At 48.7% G+C, this 23,723-nt stretch overlaps 9 protein-coding genes across 9 annotated transcripts; 7 read left to right on the forward strand and 2 right to left on the reverse strand.

Annotated features, from left to right (window-relative positions):
* Nucleotides 1–370: 370 nt before the first annotated feature.
* I303_106164 (uncharacterized protein) lies at nucleotides 371–908 on the forward strand (the record flags this gene model as incomplete). The annotated part of the gene is made up of 2 exons (XM_018409466.1): nucleotides 371–628; nucleotides 714–908. 2 exons carry the CDS (start codon nucleotides 371–373, stop codon nucleotides 906–908), a joined length of 453 nt encoding a protein of 150 aa, XP_018261739.1.
* A 739-nt stretch (nucleotides 909–1,647) lies between these two features.
* On the forward strand, nucleotides 1,648–2,169 carry I303_106165 (uncharacterized protein; the record flags this gene model as incomplete). Its single annotated transcript, XM_018409467.1, has 2 exons — nucleotides 1,648–1,947; nucleotides 2,026–2,169. 2 exons carry the CDS (start codon nucleotides 1,648–1,650, stop codon nucleotides 2,167–2,169), a joined length of 444 nt encoding a protein of 147 aa, XP_018261740.1.
* A 569-nt stretch (nucleotides 2,170–2,738) lies between these two features.
* Nucleotides 2,739–3,216, forward strand: I303_106166 (uncharacterized protein; the record flags this gene model as incomplete). The annotated part of the gene is made up of 2 exons (XM_018409468.1): nucleotides 2,739–2,981; nucleotides 3,061–3,216. 2 exons carry the CDS (start codon nucleotides 2,739–2,741, stop codon nucleotides 3,214–3,216), a joined length of 399 nt encoding a protein of 132 aa, XP_018261741.1.
* Nucleotides 3,217–3,937: 721 nt separating this feature from the next.
* Nucleotides 3,938–4,428, forward strand: I303_106167 (uncharacterized protein; the record flags this gene model as incomplete). Its single annotated transcript, XM_018409469.1, has 2 exons — nucleotides 3,938–4,171; nucleotides 4,243–4,428. 2 exons carry the CDS (start codon nucleotides 3,938–3,940, stop codon nucleotides 4,426–4,428), a joined length of 420 nt encoding a protein of 139 aa, XP_018261742.1.
* A 1,270-nt stretch (nucleotides 4,429–5,698) lies between these two features.
* On the forward strand, nucleotides 5,699–6,277 carry I303_106168 (uncharacterized protein; the record flags this gene model as incomplete). Its single annotated transcript, XM_018409470.1, has 3 exons — nucleotides 5,699–5,725; nucleotides 5,782–5,928; nucleotides 6,182–6,277. The coding sequence occupies 3 exons, from the start codon at nucleotides 5,699–5,701 to the stop codon at nucleotides 6,275–6,277; spliced, it is 270 nt and encodes an 89-aa protein (XP_018261743.1).
* Nucleotides 6,278–7,065: 788 nt separating this feature from the next.
* I303_106169 (uncharacterized protein) lies at nucleotides 7,066–7,625 on the forward strand (the record flags this gene model as incomplete). The annotated part of the gene is made up of 2 exons (XM_018409471.1): nucleotides 7,066–7,365; nucleotides 7,494–7,625. The coding sequence occupies 2 exons, from the start codon at nucleotides 7,066–7,068 to the stop codon at nucleotides 7,623–7,625; spliced, it is 432 nt and encodes a 143-aa protein (XP_018261744.1).
* Nucleotides 7,626–7,885: 260 nt separating this feature from the next.
* On the reverse strand, nucleotides 7,886–10,332 carry I303_106170 (uncharacterized protein; the record flags this gene model as incomplete). Its single annotated transcript, XM_018409472.1, has 9 exons — nucleotides 7,886–7,966; nucleotides 8,027–8,094; nucleotides 8,178–8,340; nucleotides 8,423–9,175; nucleotides 9,242–9,472; nucleotides 9,540–9,657; nucleotides 9,715–9,826; nucleotides 9,892–10,254; nucleotides 10,320–10,332. 9 exons carry the CDS (start codon nucleotides 10,330–10,332, stop codon nucleotides 7,886–7,888), a joined length of 1,902 nt encoding a protein of 633 aa, XP_018261745.1.
* A 629-nt stretch (nucleotides 10,333–10,961) lies between these two features.
* I303_106171 (uncharacterized protein) lies at nucleotides 10,962–14,983 on the forward strand (the record flags this gene model as incomplete). The annotated part of the gene is made up of 4 exons (XM_065969320.1): nucleotides 10,962–11,279; nucleotides 11,352–13,353; nucleotides 13,414–14,598; nucleotides 14,667–14,983. 4 exons carry the CDS (start codon nucleotides 10,962–10,964, stop codon nucleotides 14,981–14,983), a joined length of 3,822 nt encoding a protein of 1,273 aa, XP_065825392.1.
* Nucleotides 14,984–15,517: 534 nt separating this feature from the next.
* Nucleotides 15,518–23,342, reverse strand: I303_106172 (uncharacterized protein; the record flags this gene model as incomplete). The annotated part of the gene is made up of 18 exons (XM_018409474.1): nucleotides 15,518–15,864; nucleotides 15,993–16,137; nucleotides 16,238–16,458; nucleotides 16,530–16,631; nucleotides 16,737–17,971; nucleotides 18,029–18,306; nucleotides 18,362–20,073; nucleotides 20,127–20,336; nucleotides 20,391–20,580; nucleotides 20,657–21,088; nucleotides 21,146–21,277; nucleotides 21,331–21,714; nucleotides 21,781–22,528; nucleotides 22,587–22,666; nucleotides 22,724–22,853; nucleotides 22,921–23,016; nucleotides 23,079–23,188; nucleotides 23,274–23,342. The coding sequence occupies 18 exons, from the start codon at nucleotides 23,340–23,342 to the stop codon at nucleotides 15,518–15,520; spliced, it is 6,621 nt and encodes a 2,206-aa protein (XP_018261747.1).
* Nucleotides 23,343–23,723: the final 381 nt, after the last annotated feature.

A 23,723-nucleotide genomic window follows, 5' to 3' on the forward strand; every position in this document is an offset into this window, starting at 1 on the left:
CAGGCGCAATCTCATAAATTGATGAAAGGGACGTCGTACCTCAGCCCGGTGGAAGGGTTAATGGCAATTATCTTTGTCAATCGTTACTTCCTATGTCTAGACATGCAATCCACTTTTCATTTGATCTGCATCACCTGCATACCGTATGGGCGTCTGCGATTGATTGCATACAGGCATTTTCGCCGCTGATTGCATCTCAATAAAACTTTGCTTCATTTTTCAACAGCTCGTTCTTACTGTACAATATTGGAGAGCAACCTTTTGTTGACCGCCAGACATACCTGCGAGACCATGTTACCCAAAGAACTCGCCTGTCTCTTCGTGACCCTCTTCGTCGGCGCCTTGGGCTGCACCCGCGTTCGCGGACAGTATGTCCCTTGGCCTTGCGGCGAGGAAAGACATGGCGAATGACAATTCGAGTCGTATCGAAATTCCGCAACTGCAGCATCGGCAATGGGGAAAGACCGATCCCGGAGTCGTGCGGATCCACGGGGTTGACGGTATCAAAGCTGTTGTCGAAGGCAAAACACTCGATCGTTCCGGAAGCAACCAAGAAATCACTTTCTCCAAGACCCACAAGAACGAGTTCATCGAGATAGAAGACAAGCTGTGGGATCGCTCCATAGAAGTGAGTCACGATATCACTCCCACCCTTTTTCGCCCTTCGTCGTTCACTGTAGACGTCCCAGAGTTGACAATAACGTTTGGCAAAGTGCGCTTTGGGAATGGGACCGGGATATAGTGTAGCCGCAGAGTTCGACTTGAGGGATTTGAGACATGCGGACAAGCTGCCTTATAACAGGGACAGCACCCAAGGAAACGATACTTTATCGATAGTTTGCTACGAAAAGGATCAGGGTTCATCTGGAGTCAAGCTAGAATCTGGGCAACAAGCCGCTCCAGAGTAGCACTAGTCGCGATCTTATCTGTACTCCGTACATAGCATGCACAGTTCTGTTGTGTCATATACACCGAGTCTCGCTCTACTGTCTTTCAGCGTACCTCATCAGGTACTCTGAAGCCACTCAAGTGGCAACCGGCCTCGCTGAACAAAGCGAACCGAACGCCAACTTCGTTCCTCGCTACACTGGATTGTCCCATCCCAATCGTTTTCTAGACTTACATGGCGATCAATCAGGATTAAGGTCACCCTTCATTCCTTTCATCGAATTCCAGATTGAAAGCAGGGGTACAATCATTTGGATCGTCAAGCCTTGCTTGTATCGTTTGATCCTCCCTTATTACGGACACCAAAGCCGGATGGTTCGCGGAACAATTCATTCGCCATTTCTGTGAGATGGGCTAATTCCTTGCACGCTCAGAGTATGAGGGCAGCAATATGATCAAGTAGGAGGATGTAAGGGGTAATGCATTCAGCAGATCAATGAAAGGGATGCTCCCCTCGACCCCATTGAAGGGGTCAGAGGTAATTGCCTCGATTGCGCTTGGCGAGTTCCTTTGTCAGTCCACCATCCATGATTTCTGTTCTTGTAATACTCTCTGAAAACAGCTGTATATATCGTGCCGGGAAGCTTCATGTTCTGAACTATTTCCGCCGTGTATTTCAGCTGTGCACTGTATTGACCTGGGTACATTTACTTCGACTCATCCATACCGCCTAATTTCAATCGATCTCTTAGTAACATTATGTTCTCGTACAAAGCCCTTGTCTTTATCTTCACTACCCTATCCATCACCTCTCTGGCTGCGCCAGTAGATCCAGCGACCCCCCTTGTTTCCAGAGACGACTTGAATGCTCGAGCTTGGGACAATCCTATACCAGGTGTAGTCAGAGTGCAAGGTGTCGAAGGCCTCAAAGCCACGGTAGACGGCAAGACGCTCGATAGATCTGGGCTCTTCCGAGACATCATTTTTGCCAACGATCACAGAAACTACTTCATCGAAGTAACCAATTCCGAATATACCTCATGGAGGGCTCCAGCAGAGGTGAGCTCTTCTGTCTCCAGCCATGATGAGGGAAATGCAGTTCCTGGCTAAACTCTGACACTTCTGTCTGCCACGTAGTGCGCTATTGGCATGGGACCCGGCTACAGTGTCTCTTACGAGTTTGACCTCCTTGCACTTAGAGAGGCCGTTACCCTGCCTTTCACGAAGGAGGTCAAGAAGGGGGATGATACGCTGTCTATAGTGTGTTACAAGAAAGTCTGATTGTACGATCTGCCACACGCCGAACCAGCGGTGGGAGATCATCGACTTAGGCCGTAGTCTTCACTTCTCCGTACCCAACGTGTAGTAATGACCTTTTTGGAGCCGATCAAGCGTGATGCCATTTGTAGTGATTGTGGCATCATTTCTCTTATCAGAAGTCGAATGATACTTGCAATATGACACACAGTGCTCGAGCTCCTGAATCAAGGAACCGCAGGACCGTCTCGCGCGGACCGAGTATCTTTGCGATGCAGCGAGAATCTGCCGAGTGTATCAAGTGGATGCTTGACGTCACAGATGGTATACAAAAGAGTACTGTAGGGGCGATCACATCTGAGATAATTAAAGGGGATAATGGCGACCCGTCCTTTGTGACCCATTACCGACAGAGTGGGAGACGTCATATTTTCCTTTGATATCATCTCTGCTAATTTCGGGGCGAGACAAATATATATGTAAGAGGTCAATCGGAGCGCTCATCCCGTTTTACAGCACGGCCAATTTGTTTAGAACAGCTTCGAAGTGAACGTACTGTGTTGACTACATTCATCCCATTGAGTGTATTCACAATGATGTTTACCAAGCTACTATTCGCCTTTGTCCCCCTTGTGTTGTCGGCAACTGCCCAGCCCTTTGGTATCGTAATTCAGGGAGCTAAAGGCCTCGGAGCATCTGACGAGAATGCACAAGGGCAGAAACACTGGGAGATCAAGGACGAACAAACCTACCCAATATTGCTCCAGGAAGAGCACAAATCGGAAACGTTCAAAGCTACAATCTATGAGGGTGCCAAACCCACCAAAACTGTTGATGTGAGTGAAAATCGAGTAATTCTCTGTACATTATACGAATGTATTTGGATTTCTGGCTGACCGTTAGAGCGGGTCTTAGTGTACTGTAGGAGTTGTGGATATCAAGCCCACTGCTTCAATGTATAGGTGGGATATGAAAGATATCAAAGATACTAAGTGGCCAGGATCATACGCTCATCACGAAGATAATTGGGCTGCCTTATGCCAGGATCCAGAATCCCTCAAGGATGCCTAGTATTATACTGTTGACCGTACATTCTGTATTATGACATTCATAAATCTGAGCGGCTACGAAGTTGTGCTGAATGAGCTCGTTGGAACACATAACCTGAATGTATCCGCTTCCGAACATCAAACGACTTAGCTTTGCGGATGCAGTGTCCCCTACGATTGTTGCTCTATCACCACTTCAACCTAGGTCTGTTCAACGTGACTGGGAGGTTCGACTTGCATGATATTGCAGCAATTCCCTTTGTCTCGTAATCTCCTTTGTTCCTTAGAGACACTGTCCGTATCTGATCGCCCAATGACGCCGAAATCCATCCAGGGATTCGTATAGAACTATTCCCTCTTTTCGTTCTCCTAATCGACGAGCGAATGTGTATCCATTCTGCCCCTGATCAATTCACTACTGCATGATATGTCACTTGGTGGACCTTCCGTTCTGAACTGTGTTCAATGATCGTCAATCCACATTTGCATTTTCAGGATCAGCTTGTTTGATCATCAAGACAGCTGTTGCTAGCGTGTGCGCCGGGCTACCGAGAATATGATATATAAGCTTGATAAGATGCCGCCAAGTGTCTTATTTGCTCATTAGCTAGTTCACTTTGGCCTTGAAACTCGACTGACCTACAGATTAAATTTGAGCCAAACCGACGAGTCTGCTACACCATACCCAAGATAGATACTCGAGTAAACTCTTTCATTCGAATACTCATGTAGGACGCCAAACAATGTTTCCTAAGCCCCTCTTTCTCTCTTTAATCCTTCTTGCGTCGTCATCAACCGTCCTAGCGGACTTTGGTATAAACATCAAGCCCGCTCAAGACCTCACGGTAGAAGCCAAAGATCACAGCTGGAAGATCCAGAACAACGACAAGCCTCATCTTGTCACCTTCACAGCCGATCAGAAAGTGGAGAGCTTCGAGATCACACACGAGGTCGGGTCAATCCCGGGATACTTTATGGTCAGTAAATCTACTCGAGAGCTACCCTTGCGAGAGTGAAGCCTTTGAGCTGATGCCCCTAGAATATGCAGTGCGACCTGACTGCCACCTCCACCCCTACCGCCACCTCTACCATTGATCTAGGTCCTATCAAAGAGCTCAGCTCCGGGGAACGTTACTACGATAAGGAGGATACTAGTGCTGGCTGGAAGCTACACTGCGAGAAAGAAGGAGCCTTCGCTGATGACTCGATGTCTCCCGTGTCAGACGACATCTGAGTAGCGCTTCCGTCGCTGTAATGCCTCTCGAGGGCTTCTAAGCAGTAGATTTCGAATCGACGCGTTGACCACAGTATCTTTGATGTGATGTATCGTTGTGCTGCTTTATCTTGACATTTGCGTGGATCGAGCACACGCAATTGTCTTCCAGCCTTTTTGAATGAGTACTGGTATAGATTTGCATGGTGTTACTAAAAGAGTGACGGACAGAACATCGCCATGGAGGGAGCACGGGTACACCATTCCTTGTGTTCCGCCTTTCAGTGCTCTTCCATACCTCATAAGGTTTCGCCAGAGAGTTTACTGTACATTGTTTCACAGTCCTATAGAGAGGGTCTGGCGCGTGACTATGCACAGAAGGTGTTGGGTCCACATGCTTTTCGGGCAATCAAGAATCATATAGACGAAGATTGCTGTACATGAAGAAGAAAGATACAGTAGTGTAAAGTAGGTATTTTCAGGCGTGCGTCATATGTCCAATGCAGTCTTCATGTAAGGGGAGCCTCTTCGGATCTGCCCGTATATCTCTGCGCATGCGCATCGTTGATCGCACCATCGCGACGAGATCTCAGCACATCTCGAGTGCATCCAGGCACAGTAGACGCTGAGCGTATTTGGGTCCCTGGCAGGTCTACACGTTGAGTACGGTCGTCTCACGGTATCCAGCTGTTGCCGTTCACTTTTCCCTTGTCTAGCTTGATGAGCGAATGGTCTACATACATATGTGCTTTGTCTGCGATGTACTGTGATCATACGTGGAACGCATAGCGATTTGACGATTTTTTGTTTTTTCAGTGGAAGTCGGTATTACATTGTTGAACAAAGCACTGACGTGGCAGACTCATATTTCCTCCTTTCAGATCCACACAAGATTGAGTTTGACGGATAGCTCCTGATCGACGAGACACGATTATAGTGTCAATCAGACATTTGTCCTCCTGTTTCCTCTTGAGATCTGCAACGGGATTGCTTGAATACCGAGGTCATCCCTGCGGCATAGTTTAGCCTGAAGAGACTGTATTTATACTACATATATAAAGGGCGATTCATCGATCTGGCCGGTTCGTTTCCCATGACCAACAAGTCAACTCTATTTGCTCTTCTTAAGAAAGCTCAATTGATCATTGTTTGTGTGAGACCTCAATTTGTCGAAGTAGTTCAGTACGTTCCCCTCGACCGTGTCTGGAAACACCTTTGACTCTCAACTGACAACCACTGCATCCGGTACTCGTACGGTAATCCACTTCAGATCAGTAACAAATAATTGAAAATGCTGTCCAGATCGCTCGGTGCCACTGTCACCGTTTTGGCCTTTGCTGCCACCACCATGGCCGCTAATGCGTGACCATCAAGACTGCTCGAGATGTCCGAGTCATTGGTGGGGCTGGGGCGGACGAATGGGTCATCAAAGATGGTGAAAGCAAGACTATCACCTCTAATCTAGATTTCCAAGTTACTCTCCCTGCGCCCGTGGTTCCGGACGGAACCCCATACTATGATGTGAGTCATTTACCTCTCGCAACCCCTTCGTCAAACATATCATTCTCAAAAAATAGCTCACTTGTCATATGAGACCATATCATATCATACTGTATACTGTATACTGTATACTGTACTCCTGCCGTGCTCCTTGCGATTGTGCTGCATTGCGCAAGTAGCTAGATCGGTGGACCGGACCGATTCGGGGTTTTGATTCCAATCATACTGTAACCTTATATGATGAAACGAGCTGAATACTTTGAACATATAACAGTGCAACCTCAAGACCACCGATGGTACATTGACCAAAGAAGATACTTGGGACGCTGCGAAAGTCGCCGACAAAGCTTCATGGGTAGAAGACGCTTGAACTATCACTTGTTCCCCTGCGTAATGCAAGCCAGCGGGCCTTTGGCATGGCGTACTGTATCTACATACATTAGAGTAGAAGGAGGTTGTACGGTATGTTTGATGTCGGACTAGCTAGACGTTGTGATCTATGTATACAGTACATACCTCTATGTATATAGACACCAACATGAATGAACGTCTGATTTTTCGCAAGTATACTGTAATAATGCAGAAACTAAATTTGTTCAATGCCAACGTCGAAGCTTAATCTTGTACTGTACACGCATCCACGTAGGACTCAGGCTCAGGCGACAAGCGACAAGCCAACGACCGACGTGGAGAGATGATGCAAGGACCTACTGTACATCACAGCTCGATCAACCAATACAGTACTGTAATTGATGGGCTGCTTTTCAACATTCCTTTGATTTGCCGATCGGATCGAATTACTGTATCGCCAATCATCAGAGGATCCTGCTTCACTCTGCCCCAATAACGCTCACAGATGAGGCGATTATTAAGTTATTGTACCGATCCCCCTGACTTGTCTAGCTATTGAAACAAGTACCATATGCGTGTGAAATCCTTTCACCTTACCACACATGGATTATCTCAATATCTATGCACACATTCGACAAAGAAACGAAATGTACTCTGCCCTGATATATGAAAGGTGACTCTCTTCTCCTGTGTGACCCTGTCTTTCACAAGCCTGCGTAGGTACCTGTATAACACTGTATACCCGTTTTGGTGTAGTTGTACTCGAATCACAATCACACGATCGTAAGCCGTAAGCCAACTCAGACAATGTTCTTCCAGATCCACACCCAGACGGTGGTATTAGCCTTGACGGCTCTTCTCATGGGGTATACCGCCGCCGCCATAGCATCGCATAATCTGACGAACCTCGCCAGCGATGGAATCACCATTACAGACACGACCACCAGCAAAAACAAAAACAAAAACGATACGCCAGGCTGGATCATCAACGAGAACGAATCGCGCATTCTCACCTTCAATTTCAGTGGAGGCGATGACGACGATGAGCCTCGAGATCAGCAATGGCGCATTGATATAGAGAATGGTATTTCCCCCAAAGTATGGACTGTAAGTGGTTTGATTTCGATTTCAAAACACTGTATCGCTTGCTCCCTTGGTATCTGGTAATACAGTACAGTAGAGAAGATGTTCAGCTCATTGTGCATGTGAATACATACATATACTGTATACTGTAGTGCAATTTACACGTCCAGAATATTCCGCTTACACGAGATTGGATCTGGGAAGCTGAAGAAGTTTGGAATGGCGTTGGAGGGCATTGGAAACACTTGGAGGAAGATTGGGTCATCTCTTGCGATCGGCTTTAGTTGGAGAGTACTTCTGACACGCCACGCCCATGGCTGGTCGTCAATATGTTTGGCACATTCGTCATATATACAAGATGATGCTCATTGTATTTACGTATAGATGATATCAACCTATTTCATTATTGGAGATTCACCATGTCTAGCAAGGGGTGTGTCATTAACCATATCTGGGCGATGAACGTTTTACAGCGACAAGATCCCGTTCGAGCGCAACCTCATGGTACCCAAGTTCTGATCTCGTGTGAAGACCGTGTGGTGACCTACTCCTCCTTCTTGGTAGCTAACAAAACGCAATGCTGACCACCCGCAGAAGCGATCTTGGCAGAGTATGGGCGTAATAACTAGATATGCAGGTCGTCAGCTTATCTTCCGTTTTCGTTGGCGAGAAAAGGTTAGCTGACCTTGCTTCGAACCAGTGAAGGTACTTCGGCGGATTCAGTATCTGCTCCTAAACCTAATTGAGCTTGGTCTGTGTGAGATGCCACCGAATCAGCGCTCTCGTTTTTCATGAGTAGCCAATTGATCAGACGCGCTTCAAGGGTTTATACTCACTACCAAGACCCCAGGCGTACACATGACCAGATTTCGAGACTGCCAAGTTGTGTCGCGTACCGGCTGAAATGTTGGCTATGGGATTATCTGAGGGTTTCGAGTCTGTGTATGCTGGGAAAGGAGGGACTACTTCGTATGATTCGGGAATTGGCGGGAAGCAGATCTGAATGGGTGATCAGTCAGCTTGATGCCATACGCGGACCGTCGGTTGAGCCGATGGAAACAAGACGAAGAGTGAGACTTACTCGTACGGGGTCCGGTACATATTCACCCATCGGTACCCTCAAAGCAGCCTGAGCTTCACCCAACTCCATCTCCAACTTCTCCTTCAAACTCTCATCGACCTTATTGCTCTGGAGAAAAGCATCCAGCTTCTTCTGTCTCTCAGTGACTCTATCTTCTCTTTCCTCTTGTGTCTTTGTCCTTCTCTCTTTGATTCCCTCAAAGGCGATGTGGTCTTCACTCAAACCCAGTTCGTTCGCATCTGATCGCCCCACACCCCATACCTCTCCATTATCAAACAAGAACAATGAGTGGTGTTCACCACCAGAGATCTGGATGACTTTGGAGCCATTATGATTCTCAGGATCGAGAGCTGTGACTTGTTGAGGAGTGATGATCATTTCCTGTTCGGCATATCGACCTTCTAATCCCGTTTGATGGAACGTGTTCAAACCCCAAGCCCAGACTACACCGTGGATGTCTACTGCGAAAGAATGGAAACTTCCCGCAGCTACCAGAACGATATTTCGCAAACCTAATCTTTCGGGTTCTAAAGAGTTCTTGATTCGTCGTTCGATAACCCTTCGACCCAATTGGTTCTGTTGTCCATTACCCCATACGTACACGTGTCCTGTGGTGGTCAATGCTAAGACGTGGTCTGTACCACAAGAAACGTCGGCGATTTTGATTTTGGAGAAGACTGGTAATGAAATAGGAGTAAATTGGAAGGTTGGATGGCCAGGAACACCGTCAAATCCTAATACACCTTCATTCGACTAAGATCCGGTAGCAAATCAGCAACATTACGACGTACAATCCTGGCATGTACACTATCGACTCACTCGGAAACTTCCCCAAGCTCTCAATTCACCTTTATCAGAAATGGCCACACTGACACTATCTCCAGCAGCGATTTTGACGGCTCTGAATCCTTCCTTCTCAAGACTTCCTACCACGAGAGGCACTGTTTCCAGGTCTTCGTTGGGAATGATGGCCTCTGGGTTGTTGGGATCAGCGACATTTGTCGTTATCCTTCCCAGTGCAGCATTATCGTTGATACCCCATGATCGAACCTGGAACGTTAACGAATGTCAGAAAAAGCCGAGTCCAGGTCATTAATTGATAATGATCAGAACTCACTCGTCCAGCTTCGTCGATAGCTAGAGTGTGCATACCACCACAAGCGACAGCTTCCAAGCCACCACTGCCTTCTTTCCCATCTCTACTGAGTTTGCCGTCCTCGATTTCCTCCTCAAACCTGCACAAAAAGCAAGAGTCAGCTCAAAGATACAATGGACACATTCGTGCTACTGACCATGAATGAAGTTTCGGTCGAGGAATTTCATCTAGTTCGTCAGGCCCTAAACCAAATTGACCCATATCACCAGTTCCCCAAATGAAAAGGGCGTTATGAGGCGATGCGGTTGCTGCAAAAGCTTGATAAGCTGATATCCTGAAGTTTTGATATTTGGAAAAGAGGATAAAAGCTTACGTGGGATGGTAGGCAGTTCATTCTTGAAGCTGGTACCCAAGCTTGATCTTCTTCTACCCCTTTTGACCTCTGCGACTAGCTGGCCGACTCTGCCCTTTTTGGCTACTGGCTCGTCGACCGCAGGCGGCGAAGTAGCCTTTCGAGCTCTTTTGGGCTCTTTCGCATCTCCATTAGGCAAGTCGCCGTTCTCAGCGATGGGAGGCGGGATTGCAGCTGGAGTAGCTTCTTTGGCGGCAGGACCACGTCGAGAAGCGGGTTTGGCTGAGGAAGCCGGTTTACTGGCCGGAGCAGCCTTTGAAGCGGGTTTACTGGTGGAAGCAGCCTTAGAGGCTGGTTTTGCTGATGAAGCTGGAGCAGCTGATTCTGCGTTCCATATGCAATCAGTATCGGTCCACAACAAGTTCACCATGCGCGGACTTTCAACTTACTTCGAGGAGGCATTTTGTATGTATTGTGTACAGTGAGATTGGGTAAATGGACTCTGATGACTTGTTTTGTTTTACTTAGTGATCAAACGTTGAAGGCCATTTCATGTTGATTCTCGCTCGAACCCAAAATAACATGGTACACGGTATAGGCGTGGAGTGAATATTGGGCGACAAGGCGTGAGGCTGGAAGCAACTACTGGATCTTTGGGTAATAGGCACGCAACAAACACTCTCCGACCCGTGTGATTTCTTTTGCCCTGAATGTTGGCATCATCGGTTTCTCAGGCACGTAGTAGCAGATTCAGGGTTTTCCGATCCAGTCAACCTGCATGTGTGTCTGTGTGTGTTTGTTTACATTTCAATTAAGCATCTGCTTACGCGTGCATAAACTCAAAAAACATTAAAATAGGAAAAACATTCATCGTCATCATCCTCATCTTCCTCAACTCCCCTTGAGCAGACTTTCCATTCATTCAAAACCATCCGCTCGAACATGGGTTGAACAGGCTTCAATTGCTATTCAACGGTCCGACAGTGAAATTAGCTTCCTGTCAGCCTATTCCCACGAGAACAGTACTCATCCGACAGTCCCTTCCTCCTTCAATCGAGCAGCGAGCAGCAGCATTGATTACCCTACCGAAGATGCTGGAAACACCTATAGCACCTACCATGTCTATGGGTCCGCCATCTTTCACGCCATCCCCTCGGCAGTCTACTACTTCTTATCACACATCCCGGCCTTCCACTTCCTCTCTGCCTCGATCGTACAAACGAGCAAAATCAACCCCTTCACCGCATTCACCGATCTTCCTGAACCAAACAAGTGTTTCAGGATCTGGCAGTCAGCCTGGACCGTCGAGAGCTAAGCCGAGAGCCACTGTCGCAAGGAGATTAGTAGAAGGATCACCTCAGATTCGACACTCCAGCAGCGACAGAAGGCGGGAAATGTCGGTTCCTTTGGTAAGATCCCCGTTCTGGCTGGGAAAACTGAGGGACATGACTGGTTCTGACTTCTGCTCACCCACAACACAGCTATCCAAAGAATTATCCCATTTCTCCCTTTCGCACTCATCGCCTCCGGAAGCTTGTCAAGATGAGTTCAGAACTCCACCCCTACCAACGCAGACATCTCTCGCTTCACCTAGCGAGCCCGCTTCGTACTCCCGGCCGACAGGTCTCATCAGAAACAAGACCCCCTCAACGGGTTCGTCTCAAGATCTCACATATCCCGCCACTGCCCCTCTTCCTCAATTATCTTCTTTTCTCGGAAGCCCCTTTTCCTCTAAAACAGCAAGGGGTAGCTACACCTATCAGGTCACTTCTCCTTCGTTGCACGCCAACAGAGTTGCAATGACTGAGCGAGTCGCATCGGAAAGCACCTTCGAGGCACCCGATTCGGAATGGTTAGAACACGACGTTGGGACAACGTTACTTCTACGGAGAGGATCCAAAGAAGGCAAGCAAACCTTGATGGAGGGATTGCCGAAAGCGTCTACCGGCAGTGGAAGATTGAGAAGGGGAACGAACGGATCAACGTCTTCGATGGACGAACTAAGCGGCAGTGGTGCTAGTACGGCCTCGCTTCTTTCCCTCGCTAGGAGTTCCATGGAACAACATTCGAGACCGAACATAATTACGATATGGGATGATCCTTCATACCGCCTAGACGAAGAGGACGAACAGATCGGAACGCCCAGTAGACAGCTGTTCGCCAGACCCAACGATCACATCCCACTGCAGATACCATCGAAGGCTAGGGATGCATCTGCCAGCTCTGACCGAAACAACAAGAAAAACACAAGGCCTTCCCTGCCTCGGTCAGCTGGCCAGAACGCATTGCGAAAGCCTCATATTAGCACTTCCCCACATTCCAACCTCATTCATCGAGATCAACTCCCCTCGTCGCCGGGTAAGAGTGGTCGATCACCCCTTTCCAGCTTTCTTCCTCGCCTTTTGAAGAAGGTATCGCAGCAATCGCTTCGCCGCAGCATTGTTGAGCCAGTAGACGAAGATATGCTTACCGATACTGAAGAAGCATCTTGGAATAAAGGCTCTCTGCGCGGGAAGAGTAGAAACTTGTGGAACAAAACTCGCTCAATTACATCGACTAGGAACCCAGTGGAAGGAGGGGACCACGATGCGTCAATGGGCGCAGGCATCGGGCTGGGTATCCGAAGAGGCTCGTGTCAAACCTATGTCCGAGGAACTGCGGAATACAGTATAGACCTTTCGAGATCTTTGTCAAGCGATTCAAGTGGTGACATCGAAACCTCGCCGTCGCGACCTTTCTCGGCTCGCGGATCGACAAGCCTGTTTGTCAACCCTTCACTACCCGCATCGCCGTCAACAAGTGCTAGACCACCCAGCAAGTCTGCTTTCTTGGTTCGAAGTAAAACTATCACCGGCCAACAGGCTGTGACACCTAATTCCCATCAAACAGGTGGACCACGTCCCGCTAAAATGAGACCGCTTCTGAGAAGGGGTATAACCGCTCCGGCTAATCATTCCGCTTCCTCTTCCTCTCATTTATCGGCTGATTCCGCTTTCCATACGCCTACGCATATACTGTTTGATGATATCAAGCCTTCCCCAGCAGCGTTCGCCTCGACCGGTCTGGTGAAGAAGAAATCTGGCCTACCTGGAGTCGAGATCCCAAAGTTCGGCGGAGGAGTAGAGAGCGAGCCAGTAGGAGAGATAAAAAGGGAACAGGCTGCGATTCAACATGGTTTGACAAGATCTATCGAACTTCCTAGCCCCGTCTCACCAATCAAGCCGATGTTTTGCCCTCGACCACCGCTTACCGCGACTTCGACCTCGACCAGCTTTTCTTCTAGTACCGCTACCGACTCGACAAGCAACAGTAATGCTGCGTATATCAAAAATGCTCAGAAGACCAGGGGTCTTAGGCGGAAAGGCAGCCAAATGTTCACTGCGAGTGGATCGATAGGAAGTATAGATATGATGAGGTCCGATAGCAATAGATCAGCTCGAGGCGGAATTAGTCCAGCTACCCCGACGAAGCCTGGGTTACAACGTGCGTAATGTAATTTCTCTTTCCATCAGCCGCTTGCTGACTGAGCGTATTTTGTTACAGTCACGCCAATCGGATCAGGGGTCACCACGCCTTCGCCGACAGGTCCTCACATATTGTACCCATTCGCATCATCCGCCTCAATCTCTACCCCGCCGCCTTCAGGTTCATCCACTTCTGCTGATCCCGTGGAGCTTTCTGCCATCGAGAATCAGCGCAGCAAGCCCGCTCGAGTCCGACAGATCTCCAATTCTCATCTGGCGGACAGAGGACCTTTGGCAAGAGCGTCCAACCCGATGTTGGCTGTCAGCTTCAAGGCTTCGGCCTCGATCCATACTGTTCCCGAAACACCAGCGCACACTCAGCTACCTTCCATCAACTTATTTGATGGTACCGAGAAAATCAGATCAGCGCGTCACACTACGCGATTAGACAAGGATTTCACAGTCGTTCAGAATCTGGGCAGCGGAGCCTTCTCTCAAGTGTTCAAAGTATGCGAAAAATCGACCGGGAAATTGTTCGCTGTTAAAGCTGGAAAACCATATACGGGTGCCAAAAATCGTTTGAGACAGCTGGAAGAAGTATCCATCCTCCGACAACTATCGCTCACTCCCCACGCAAACGTGGTCACGTACATCGATTCCTGGGAGAGTTCCTCAAGATTATTCATTCGGACTAGCTTGAGCGAGTGTGGAGATCTTTCGAAATTCCTCGGACTCTTAGGTGATTTTGGTGGATTAGGCGAGGAACGAGTCTGGAAATCACTTATCGAATTAGCCTCTGGATTGAAGCATATTCACGAGAACAATTTCTTACACCTCGATCTGAAACCCTCGAATATACTCATCAATCGGGATGGCGGATTGGTCATTGCCGATCTTGGTATGGCAGTGATCTGTTCGAACGATTCCGAAGGGCGAATACTCGAGGGACTTAGTCCGGCATTACCGGAGAAAGACGATCAAGGGGGATTCATCTGGCAAACTTCCACTTCCGTGCCCATCTCCGACTCCAACTCCGACTCCGCGTCCGGCTCGGTGATGGCTGTGACGCCAGATGAGAAACAGCAGAACGGAAGTAGTTCGATAGATCTGATACCCTCTCCGATCATTGATAGGGAGTTCGAAGGCGATAGAGAATACCTATGTCCTGAAGCGTTAAGCGGAGAGCCTATCGGAAAAGGAGCGGATGTATTCAGTCTGGGAATGGTCATTCTCGAAGCGGCCGTCAACGTCGTCCTTCCAAGCAGTAAGTCTATATCCTACCCAATCTGTAAGACTTTGTGGGACAACGTGCTGACGGATGGCTCGCTGTAGATGGCGAAGGATGGATCAAGCTTCGTCATGACGATTTCTCTGATCTGACCGAGCATTATCGGCTCCGACCTTCGATTGGACATCCAGCCAACTCAAACGCTAATGAGGGAGGTACGGCGGACGCATCGATACCCCTTCTGTCGGAGGAGTTGATCAGCGTAATCAAAGGTATGATGCGATCTGATGCAGCTACCAGATGGGGATTAGAAGATATCTGGGAAAATAGGGTTGTGAAGAAGATTCAGGGGATGGAGAAGAGAGGTAAAGCTCTAGTGGAGGAAGATGAGGGGTGGTTGACGAGTGTCTTGGAGGTATAGTCATGGAAATCAAAGAGAAGAAAGGACGATTTTGTAGCTCTAATTTAGATTCAATACAAGTGAAAATGGCAAGTTGGAGAATAATGTCAATTGTCAAATGTGTAGATATAGTGAAAATGAACAAGGCACAATGCATAGCAAAATCGAGAATTGAGCAAGTTGACGAAGGTGCAATTTATGGTGCATCTTGTCTGTGGTCGTTATTGAGATCGTTGTTGTTGTCGGATTTTCAAGTTCTGACATTCTGGACACTCAATTGAGAGTGACGACAAAGACAAAGGCAACGATTACGATTCTGCGTACGAGTACTAGTTGGACTGAAGAGGTGTCTGAGGATACAGCTTATATGGAGAGACCTCTGAAGACTAAGTCATCTATGATTATCGTCAGTCCTCGAGAAGTGAGAACTGGGTACTGAGAACCGCCGAAATAAAGATTATACATGAAATACAGAATCGGATGAAATATACTCTCTCCCAAAATCAACCCCTTACTTACGAAATGTCCTCCTGTTAGGGGTCATCGCCACACCAATCAGTCCACATCACTCGCCCTAGGCCCTCTCGGATCCACCCCGTTCTTCTCCTGAAGCTGTATCTCCCCCAAAATCTCGTGAGCATGATCTTTTTGAGGAGGTGGCGGACTGGCACTTCCATCTCTACTTGAACTATTCAAGCTCGCTTGATTCCTAAACAAATTCTTGTATTGCGCTAATTGATCATCTAGCGGTAAGTTCTTATCGACGTTGATCGCCAGACTCGAAGGTCTAGGTCCGCCAATCGATTTGCGACCACCGGTGGGTAAAGGTTTGAGAGATGGCGGCATCGATTCGGGTCGTGAAGGTGATTTTACAGGTGAAGATACACCACCACGAGCTGGAGCTACATTTATGCGTGAAAATTGATCAGCGTTGATCATTCTCACTAGGCTGCTTCATCTCATCCCCTTATCTCCAGGATTGAAAGGAGAATCGGGATGAGAAACGCAAACACAACCAAACCCAACTCACAAGGATTATCGTTATTCTTCCTCTGATCTATCATCCGCCTAACATAAGTCTGGAAAGTGGGAGTGAGATGAGCAGCAATAGCAGCTTTGACCTCATCTTCTGCATCTGGTCGAGATTTGATGAAAGCGTACAACCCATCCAAAGACTGCAATACGGCAGAACGTCACGCATTAGCCAACATAATCTGAAGGTATCCAGATAGGGTCAAAAGATCAGGAGCATAAGACAAAACCAGAGATACTCACCTTCGCTTGATTCTCGCTTCTCAGATTTTTCACTAGTCTCTCAGCCTCAGTATCTTCCTGTACGACTGGCGCACTCTCCATCGTAGGGGTAGACGAAGAAGAAGCGGGGCGCTCAGAACGGGCGGACGTAGCTGTTGCGTGACTTGCCGCTGAGGCCGGTCGGTCGTTCTCAGATACAGCCACGAGAGGCGTTTTGGCGTGTTTCGCGGTTTCCCTCCCAGCTACGAGCATAATCGTGCCGTTAGCCGAATTTCAACGGAATCTGTCGTCATGGTACAGGAGATAAGCTTACCCAATCTGAAGACGTAGGTGTATACTATGGTCGAAGCAGCCTCGTCTCCGAACTGATTCAGGAGTATGTCATAAACTTCCAATCCCGCTTCTTGCGTGTATACTGGTTTTTTAGTGCCAAGAGTCAGCACTGTAGTAGCCGCAGATGACAACACGATGTTCCACGGTCGGTTGCAGAGCGGAGTGGAAGAGCGAACAGGGGACTCACCAAGCATCTTCTGGATGATAGTCTTAACAGTCCTCAAAGGCATATCACCCAATGCAATCCCCTCAGCTGCTCTTCGTCTATATTCCGACGGACCTACACCTTGCAAAAATTCTTCTAAGACAGCTAGAAGGGGACCAGGCTTCAATCGATTCGACCTGAAATCATCATCTAGGATCTTACATCTCTTCCACAGACACTTGATCACCAAATCAGGATGACTGGCTCGTTCGTTATCCGGCCTGATCTTATCGAGCGAGAAATCCTGAGTCAGATCCAGGAGAAGCTTGAACATGACTTTGAAGACCAATAACCTATCCGGAGTGGATAGACATTGGACTAGGACCAAATTGAAGAATCTCGACATATCTTGGATAGCTCCTCCTAGCTTATCAGCCTGAACCAATCTCAGCGATAAGCAGTTCAGGACGCTGTACAGCTGAGAATACGATAATCGCCTCATAAGGTCCTGATTGGATGATAGGCCCGAGAAAGACTGGATCAGGTGCTTGACCACTCTAAAATACCGCGGGTCGTGCAGATTCTCAGGTGGCGTGAAGGCGAACTCCATCTCGTCCATCAGAGTATCACTAAGAGTCTCCACGTTGTCGACAAACAGTTCTGGCGTCGAGCTGAGCATCTGTTGAATGACCTTGAGAGCATCAACGCATCTGTCCAGATCGTCATGCCGTATCTCGTTGATTGCCTTGATGACGTCCGGACCGCCTGAGCGAGCTGGTGGAGCACGATTGAGGGGTTGCAAGGCTGCAGATCTTCCGTTCGGCGCTGCGCCAAAGACATCTCCAGTCGGTCGCTGCAATCGAGACGTGGCGGCTGAGGGAGCAGTGGCATGTTGATTGGATGGAGCGGGGATGCCGCCAGGTCTGGGAAGACCAGATGCAGATGGGATCGTCCTATGCAGCGATGGCGAAGCAGCACCGGATTTAGGAAGTCTTGAAGCCGGCGAGGCTGTTCCTGATCCTCTCGGGGAATCAGAGGAACCTTCGCGAGGTAAATGGTTTACACGGGGACTTGAGATACCTGTAAGAGGTTTTCTGACTCTGGGTGAGCCTTCCGAAAGTGAGTCAGTCGATACTTTGGCAACCGTCGGATTGGGTAGACCAGATTTGCTCGCTGCCATTGTCGACTTTCGATTGGCAAGCATGTCCTTTGATGACTGTGGCATGGATTCGACCACAGCTGCCAAACTCCTCGACTCGCCTTGCAATTGCAATAACCTACTCAGATACGGTTGATCAGCAAAAGCCAGCAAAACAATCGGAGATGGTCCTCACGCCATGACGCTCAAAGCAGCATTTCTGGTCCCACTATCGTTGATACACCTCGCTATGGTTTCGTAGAAGCCTCTATCCTCTCTCGTCCTCAAAATAGACCCTCGCTTCTTATACGCCTTCTCGATCAGAGCCAGGGACTCGTTCTTACAGGTCTTTCCAGCTGATTTATCTTCTAAGCCATATTGGACCAGGAGTGCAACGACTTGCGAAGCAGCGATGACTTTGTCGAGAGAGTCAAAGATGGGAACGAGTTTCGGCCCGAATTTGGCATCTCCAAGCTATACAAGGAGCCAACGTCAACTCAATTCCGTATTCACAGCTGAAAGCACTAACCTTGAATACTAAAGCGGGGATGAACAACTTCGCTTCCGCATCCGAGAAACGCTCGTTATGCTTGGGCATCAACTCGATGATATTACTCAACAACTCGAGACACCTGTTCGCAAGCTGGGTATTATTGCCCAGCAATTTCAAGGCGGCATATTTCAAAGCCAAATCGACATTTGCTAACTGTATGGACTGCAGTCTGTCGTCCGGTAAGTCGTAAATGGACGACGAGACAGCAGAATCGTAAAATTCGGCCATTGACGCTAAACCAGCCATATAGTCTTCCTCCGCTCTGTGATCTTTGCTGAACAGCAAGGACAACAACTCGGACGAGGCTTGAGGTTCCAATTGATGTTGGAGGTATTCACTCAGATCCGAGGATGATTTAGGCGACGGATCTAATACCCATCTCGTGGCGTCTTTCTTCAGACGAGACGCGCGAGCCGAAGCATCATTATTCACGAATGGCGGAGTTTTGGCAGAAGTGGGGATCGATGTAGGCAGAGAGCACGCATGTGAGGCTGCTGAGGATGCTGGACGAGGTAAAGCCATCCGAGATTTCGGTAAGCCCGTTGGACGATCATCGCCTTGACTAAGCGATGAAACCGGTCGAGAGCTAGGAACAGACGATAAAGCTTTCATAGCCATTGATCGGGACGGAACAGCAGACGGCTTGGGCAGCGATGGTGCAGATGCTGGTGCTGGCGACCCGGGGGCTGAGCGTAATACAGCTGATGCTTTAGCTGCTCGAGAAGCTGCCGGAGTGGCCGCACCTTTCGCAGGAGCTGCAACTGGTGCTGGTGCTGCGGCGGAAGAACCGGATGAGGAGGTTGGGGCATTTGCCCTGGCGCTATTGATGAGGGGCACGATAGTAGCCTTGGAAGCCGGTTTGAGTTTGGAGGTTTGGTCCATCACATAATCGTATCCTGCACTGGCGACTACGAAGGGCAGGACTGCACCGGCTCCCTTCCTCACGTCTCCATTCCTGTCTTCGAGACAGCTCAATATCGGCCCAGCGAGAGGTGAAAGATCGGCATTTGACGAAGGAGGATCTTCTTTGACTCGAGCAGCGAGCCAACCGAGTACGGTCGCTCTGAGGACAGGATTCGTCGATTCCAGACTTGTACCGAGGCCCGGGAACATCCCATCCAGTCCACCTGTAGCATCTGCCATAGCGGTCAGGGTAGAGGTGGCAGCAGCTCGGGTAAGAGCTTTTTGATCGGCACAGACACTCGCTACTGGTGCGACTAGCAGTCTGTGATACTTGTCGAACGGTTGACCCATTCCCGTGGCGATTTTGGATATTATACCCAGAGCGAGCATCTTGACCGATAAATTGGTGTCCGCCATGGCCTTCTTCAGAACACCGCCAATCTCACCCATGTTAGGCTTCAACCTGTTATTGCTTTTCACCTCCAGTACCGCATTGAGAGCCTCGAATGCTTCTTTTCGTACTTTCCACGCATCGCTCTTCGAGTCAGCAATGACTGAGGTAGAAGCAACCAGTTTGTCCAAATCCTGCCGTGGTATCAGGTCGTCTAGTGGATCCGCTCCCGAAGCACTCTTTCTACCCTTCGATCCTGCTGATGGCGCAGCTTCTTGTAGGTCCGCTTGAGATTTCGTCGGTTCAGGCGGTGTCTGAGAAGCTACTTTGTCAAACTCCGAGTTGATGGTATTCAGTAGTTGAGGGTTCAGATCCTCCAAAAATCCAGAGATGTCTAAGAGGAGATTCAGCTGCGACGCCTTGTTATTTCAGCGAAACAGGGCTTACCTGCACCGACAGCTATTCTGACAGTGACAAGCACTTCCGTCGCACTTTTCCGTACAAGAGCATTCGGTGACCCCAGGGCGTTCTTCACAAAGCTGATCATGTCTTTTAGCGGTATTCCCGCGATGCCGAAGTCAATGAGCTGTTGCTTGATCCAAGTCAAAGCGTCCGCTTGAGCTTTCGGCGCCTTCTGCTTCGTCATTGGCTCGTACCCTGCCGGCAAACATTAGTTTTCCTGTAGCAATCCGGCAATTTACGGCTTCTCACCTTGTGCTAGGATAAATGCCAAAGAGGTCTTTTCGGCAAAGATGGTGAGGGTATCTCCGGCAGGCTTTTTCAACTTCATATCTCCCAATTTGTCCGTCAGATGCCCTATGACTAACGCCGCAGCGGGTTTACCGAATGAAGGCGATTTCTCAGCCATGAGTCCCATGACTTGATAAAGTTTGCCAGACACCTGTTGGGATAGCAATTCAAGACGATGCGGGTCAGCTGAACGATACTTTACAAAAGATGGGCGCGGAGCAGCTTACTTGGAAGTTCTTTTCTCCCCATCCAGGCGTCTTACCCAAAAATCTCATCATGACCTCGCTGTCTACTTTCTCGGCCCCATCTTCCTCTCCTACCCACTTGACCATCTCTTCGGCCGCTTCCAAACGTATCTTCCAAGCTGCATCTGCTAATTTCGTATGATAATCCGCCGGTATAGTATCGCTCGCTATGCTGGCAGCTTCTTCGGGCGAATAGCGGTATTTTACGGGCTCGGAAGGTGATGACGCCAGAGATTTCGATGGACCAGCTTTAGCAGAAGATGCTGCTGGCGGCTTCGACGCAATAGCAGGAGGTCTGGCAGCGGGTTTGGACGGTCCTGCTGCTGCTGGTTGCGGAGGACGCTTCATAGCGGGTGCTGAAGATGGTTTAGGAGATGACGGAGGAGCGCCAGCTGAAAGAGCGGGTTTCGCAGCCTATTTATATGGTCAGCTTGCCTTCCTTTAGACATGAAACAGCAGATTCAAGCTTACCCCAGGTTTAGCAAATCGTGCAGGAGGAGCCTTAGCAGGCGGTGCGGAGAAGTCGTCCAGTAGGTCATCAGCATTGAATTTGCCCGAAGCTTTGATAGGTGGCGATCCGGAGACAGCAGGTTTGAGCGCGGCCTATCATTGGGCTATCAGCTAATTATCAATTTATGTCAAGCGTGAATGCTGACCTTCTTGACAATTCCCGGAGCGGGTTTTACAGCAGGTTTAGCCGCGCCTCCAGCTCTATACTTGATCTCGGCTCTTGCAAACGCGTCTTTGACTTTCGCCATCTGCAGTTCCCCTACTCCCTCTATGAAAGGATTGAATACTCTCTCTCCCAAGATCTTCATCAAGGTACCTAAACACTCCGCAGCTGTCGTTCGTACGGGTTCTGCACTATCACCGAGAAGAGCCACCAGAGTTTCGGCGATTGGTTTGATCTGGTCTTTGCCTGGTGCTTCGGTCGTGTTTTGCAATGATCGGTGTAAGAATTTGAGAGTACCTTCCTTAATTTGGGGATTCTTAGATTTGAGAGAACTAAGGATATCTTCCACTATATCGGATAATGATGTCTGCACCGTCCCACATCAGCATTCGTATACGTCAACATTGTCCCAAGAAGGAAAGAGCAGGCTTACGGTCGAGAACAGAGCATCAAGGGCTTTACCCAAAGCATCTGTGACGTTGACTTTCCTCTCCTTCAAACGATCCATCACACCAGGCATGATTGTACTCCTGAAGCGACCGAAAGGCTTTCCCATACCTCTTGACAGTCCCTCAATTACCTTGGAGGCTTCGATGACCACGTTGATATTCGCGTCCGATTTGCACTTCGTGCCCAGTATCTGAGCTAAGGGTCCATACGAGTCCACATTCTTATCCGATATACTAGCATTTTGAGGCTGAGTAAGAACCTTCGTACATTCTTCGAGAGATTCTAATCGATCTTTCCACTTTGTCGATCCTAACCTATCCATCAGATCATTCGGGAACAATGCCAGAACGTCCACCGGATCTAAGAGAGATTTCGGATCTATTGGTGCTGCTGCCGCCTCTTCTCCAGGTACATCTCCACTTTCGTCGCCTCCGCCAGAAGCTTCGGCCGCTTCTCGATCCCGTTGCGCTTTTCGAGTATACCTAGTTGGTCTCCCGGTACCTGCTCCTTTGCCCTCGGCGTCCATCGAATCGAAAGCCTTTTGCAATTCTGTCATTTGTACCGGCTTGAGGTCCGCTAATGCTGGTAAGAGCGCTGGACCAAGATACGTGTATAGTATCAAGGTCAATGTGGTTCCTTCCGCCCTGACGTTCTTATCTGAATGACCGAATATACTTGATAATGATTTCAGCAGCGGCTTGATATTTCCGAGAGCTGGTACGCCGAATGACCTGAAAGAAGGCCCGTGAGCTACGGTATGTACACTACGCTTGTGCCCGAAAGACTGACTCTATTATCTCCTTCAGACAGGTTATAGACCCCGCCACAGCTTTCGGTAGTTTGGCACTGAATCCGGCCATGACATCCTCCTGATGATTACGAACGTTGAGCTGAGTCATCTATAAACGGAGACGGCAGGTGCTCACCATGACGCCCTCTCCTCCATTCTCGACCTCGACGAACATCGCACATAAGTCCATACCCTTCTTCTTCGTCCCTGCCCGAGCCGAACCTAACGCTTTATCCACTATCGCAGGAACGACATCCGAACGTGTCCTATATCCAACAAGAAACATGAGTCAGCGGAATCACTCGGGGATGCGTAGAGAAGACTATGACTAACTTTGCACTTGTCTCTCCACTATATTGCACAATGGCTAATACAGCTTCTATCCCCTTCTCCTGCGCCACGGCGTTTGCGTCAAGGCACCATTTTTTCCTGCAGTGATGGGTGGCATCAGCAAATGGCTCCTCTCCGATATTTTCAAGAGCTGGGCTTACAGTAATGCACCGTCGGAAACGAACGGCCGGAAGAAAGGATCGGTATCTGAAGCTGTTTTCGCTGATTTGGAGATGACATCTGTATATGCTGATAACCTGGCTTTCCAATTCTACCAAGGACAAAATTCTCCAGTATCAGTATTTGATACGGATGACGCACGTCCGAGTATACAGCATCGTGAGCAGAACACCCACCTTGTGCTGACTTCGTTCTACAATCGGTATCTGAGAGAAATCTTCCTCTTGAGGGGGCTCGCCGTCCATTGTATCTTTTCCTATATATCCCTCCTGTCTTCTTCAGTCGGCAGAGCGTACTACCTCGGATCCACCTCGACAGTATCAGCGTTAATAGTCGTTGTTGGGTATAGTATAATCGGTGGATATCGAGTGAGCACAAGCTTTATTATCGTGGTGTGCTTGACGATCATGATTATTATTGTTGACACGCTTCAAAGGGCTATCTTCGTTCAACGCGCGCGTCCCTCTTATTTTCGGAATCAAATACACGCGACTATTCATCTTACTTGGCGGCGATGACCGCTGATAGATTTCAGTGCCCGTGACCCGGTTAATTGGAATTTAAGCGTGTACTACTCATTGTAAGCGTGATCCGAGCTCAGGCTTATGCTTATGCTTGTGACAAAG

This window comes from Kwoniella dejecticola, chromosome 7 (assembly GCF_000512565.2).
Source record: "Kwoniella dejecticola CBS 10117 chromosome 7, complete sequence".
NCBI classification, from domain to species: domain Eukaryota; kingdom Fungi; phylum Basidiomycota; class Tremellomycetes; order Tremellales; family Cryptococcaceae; genus Kwoniella; species Kwoniella dejecticola.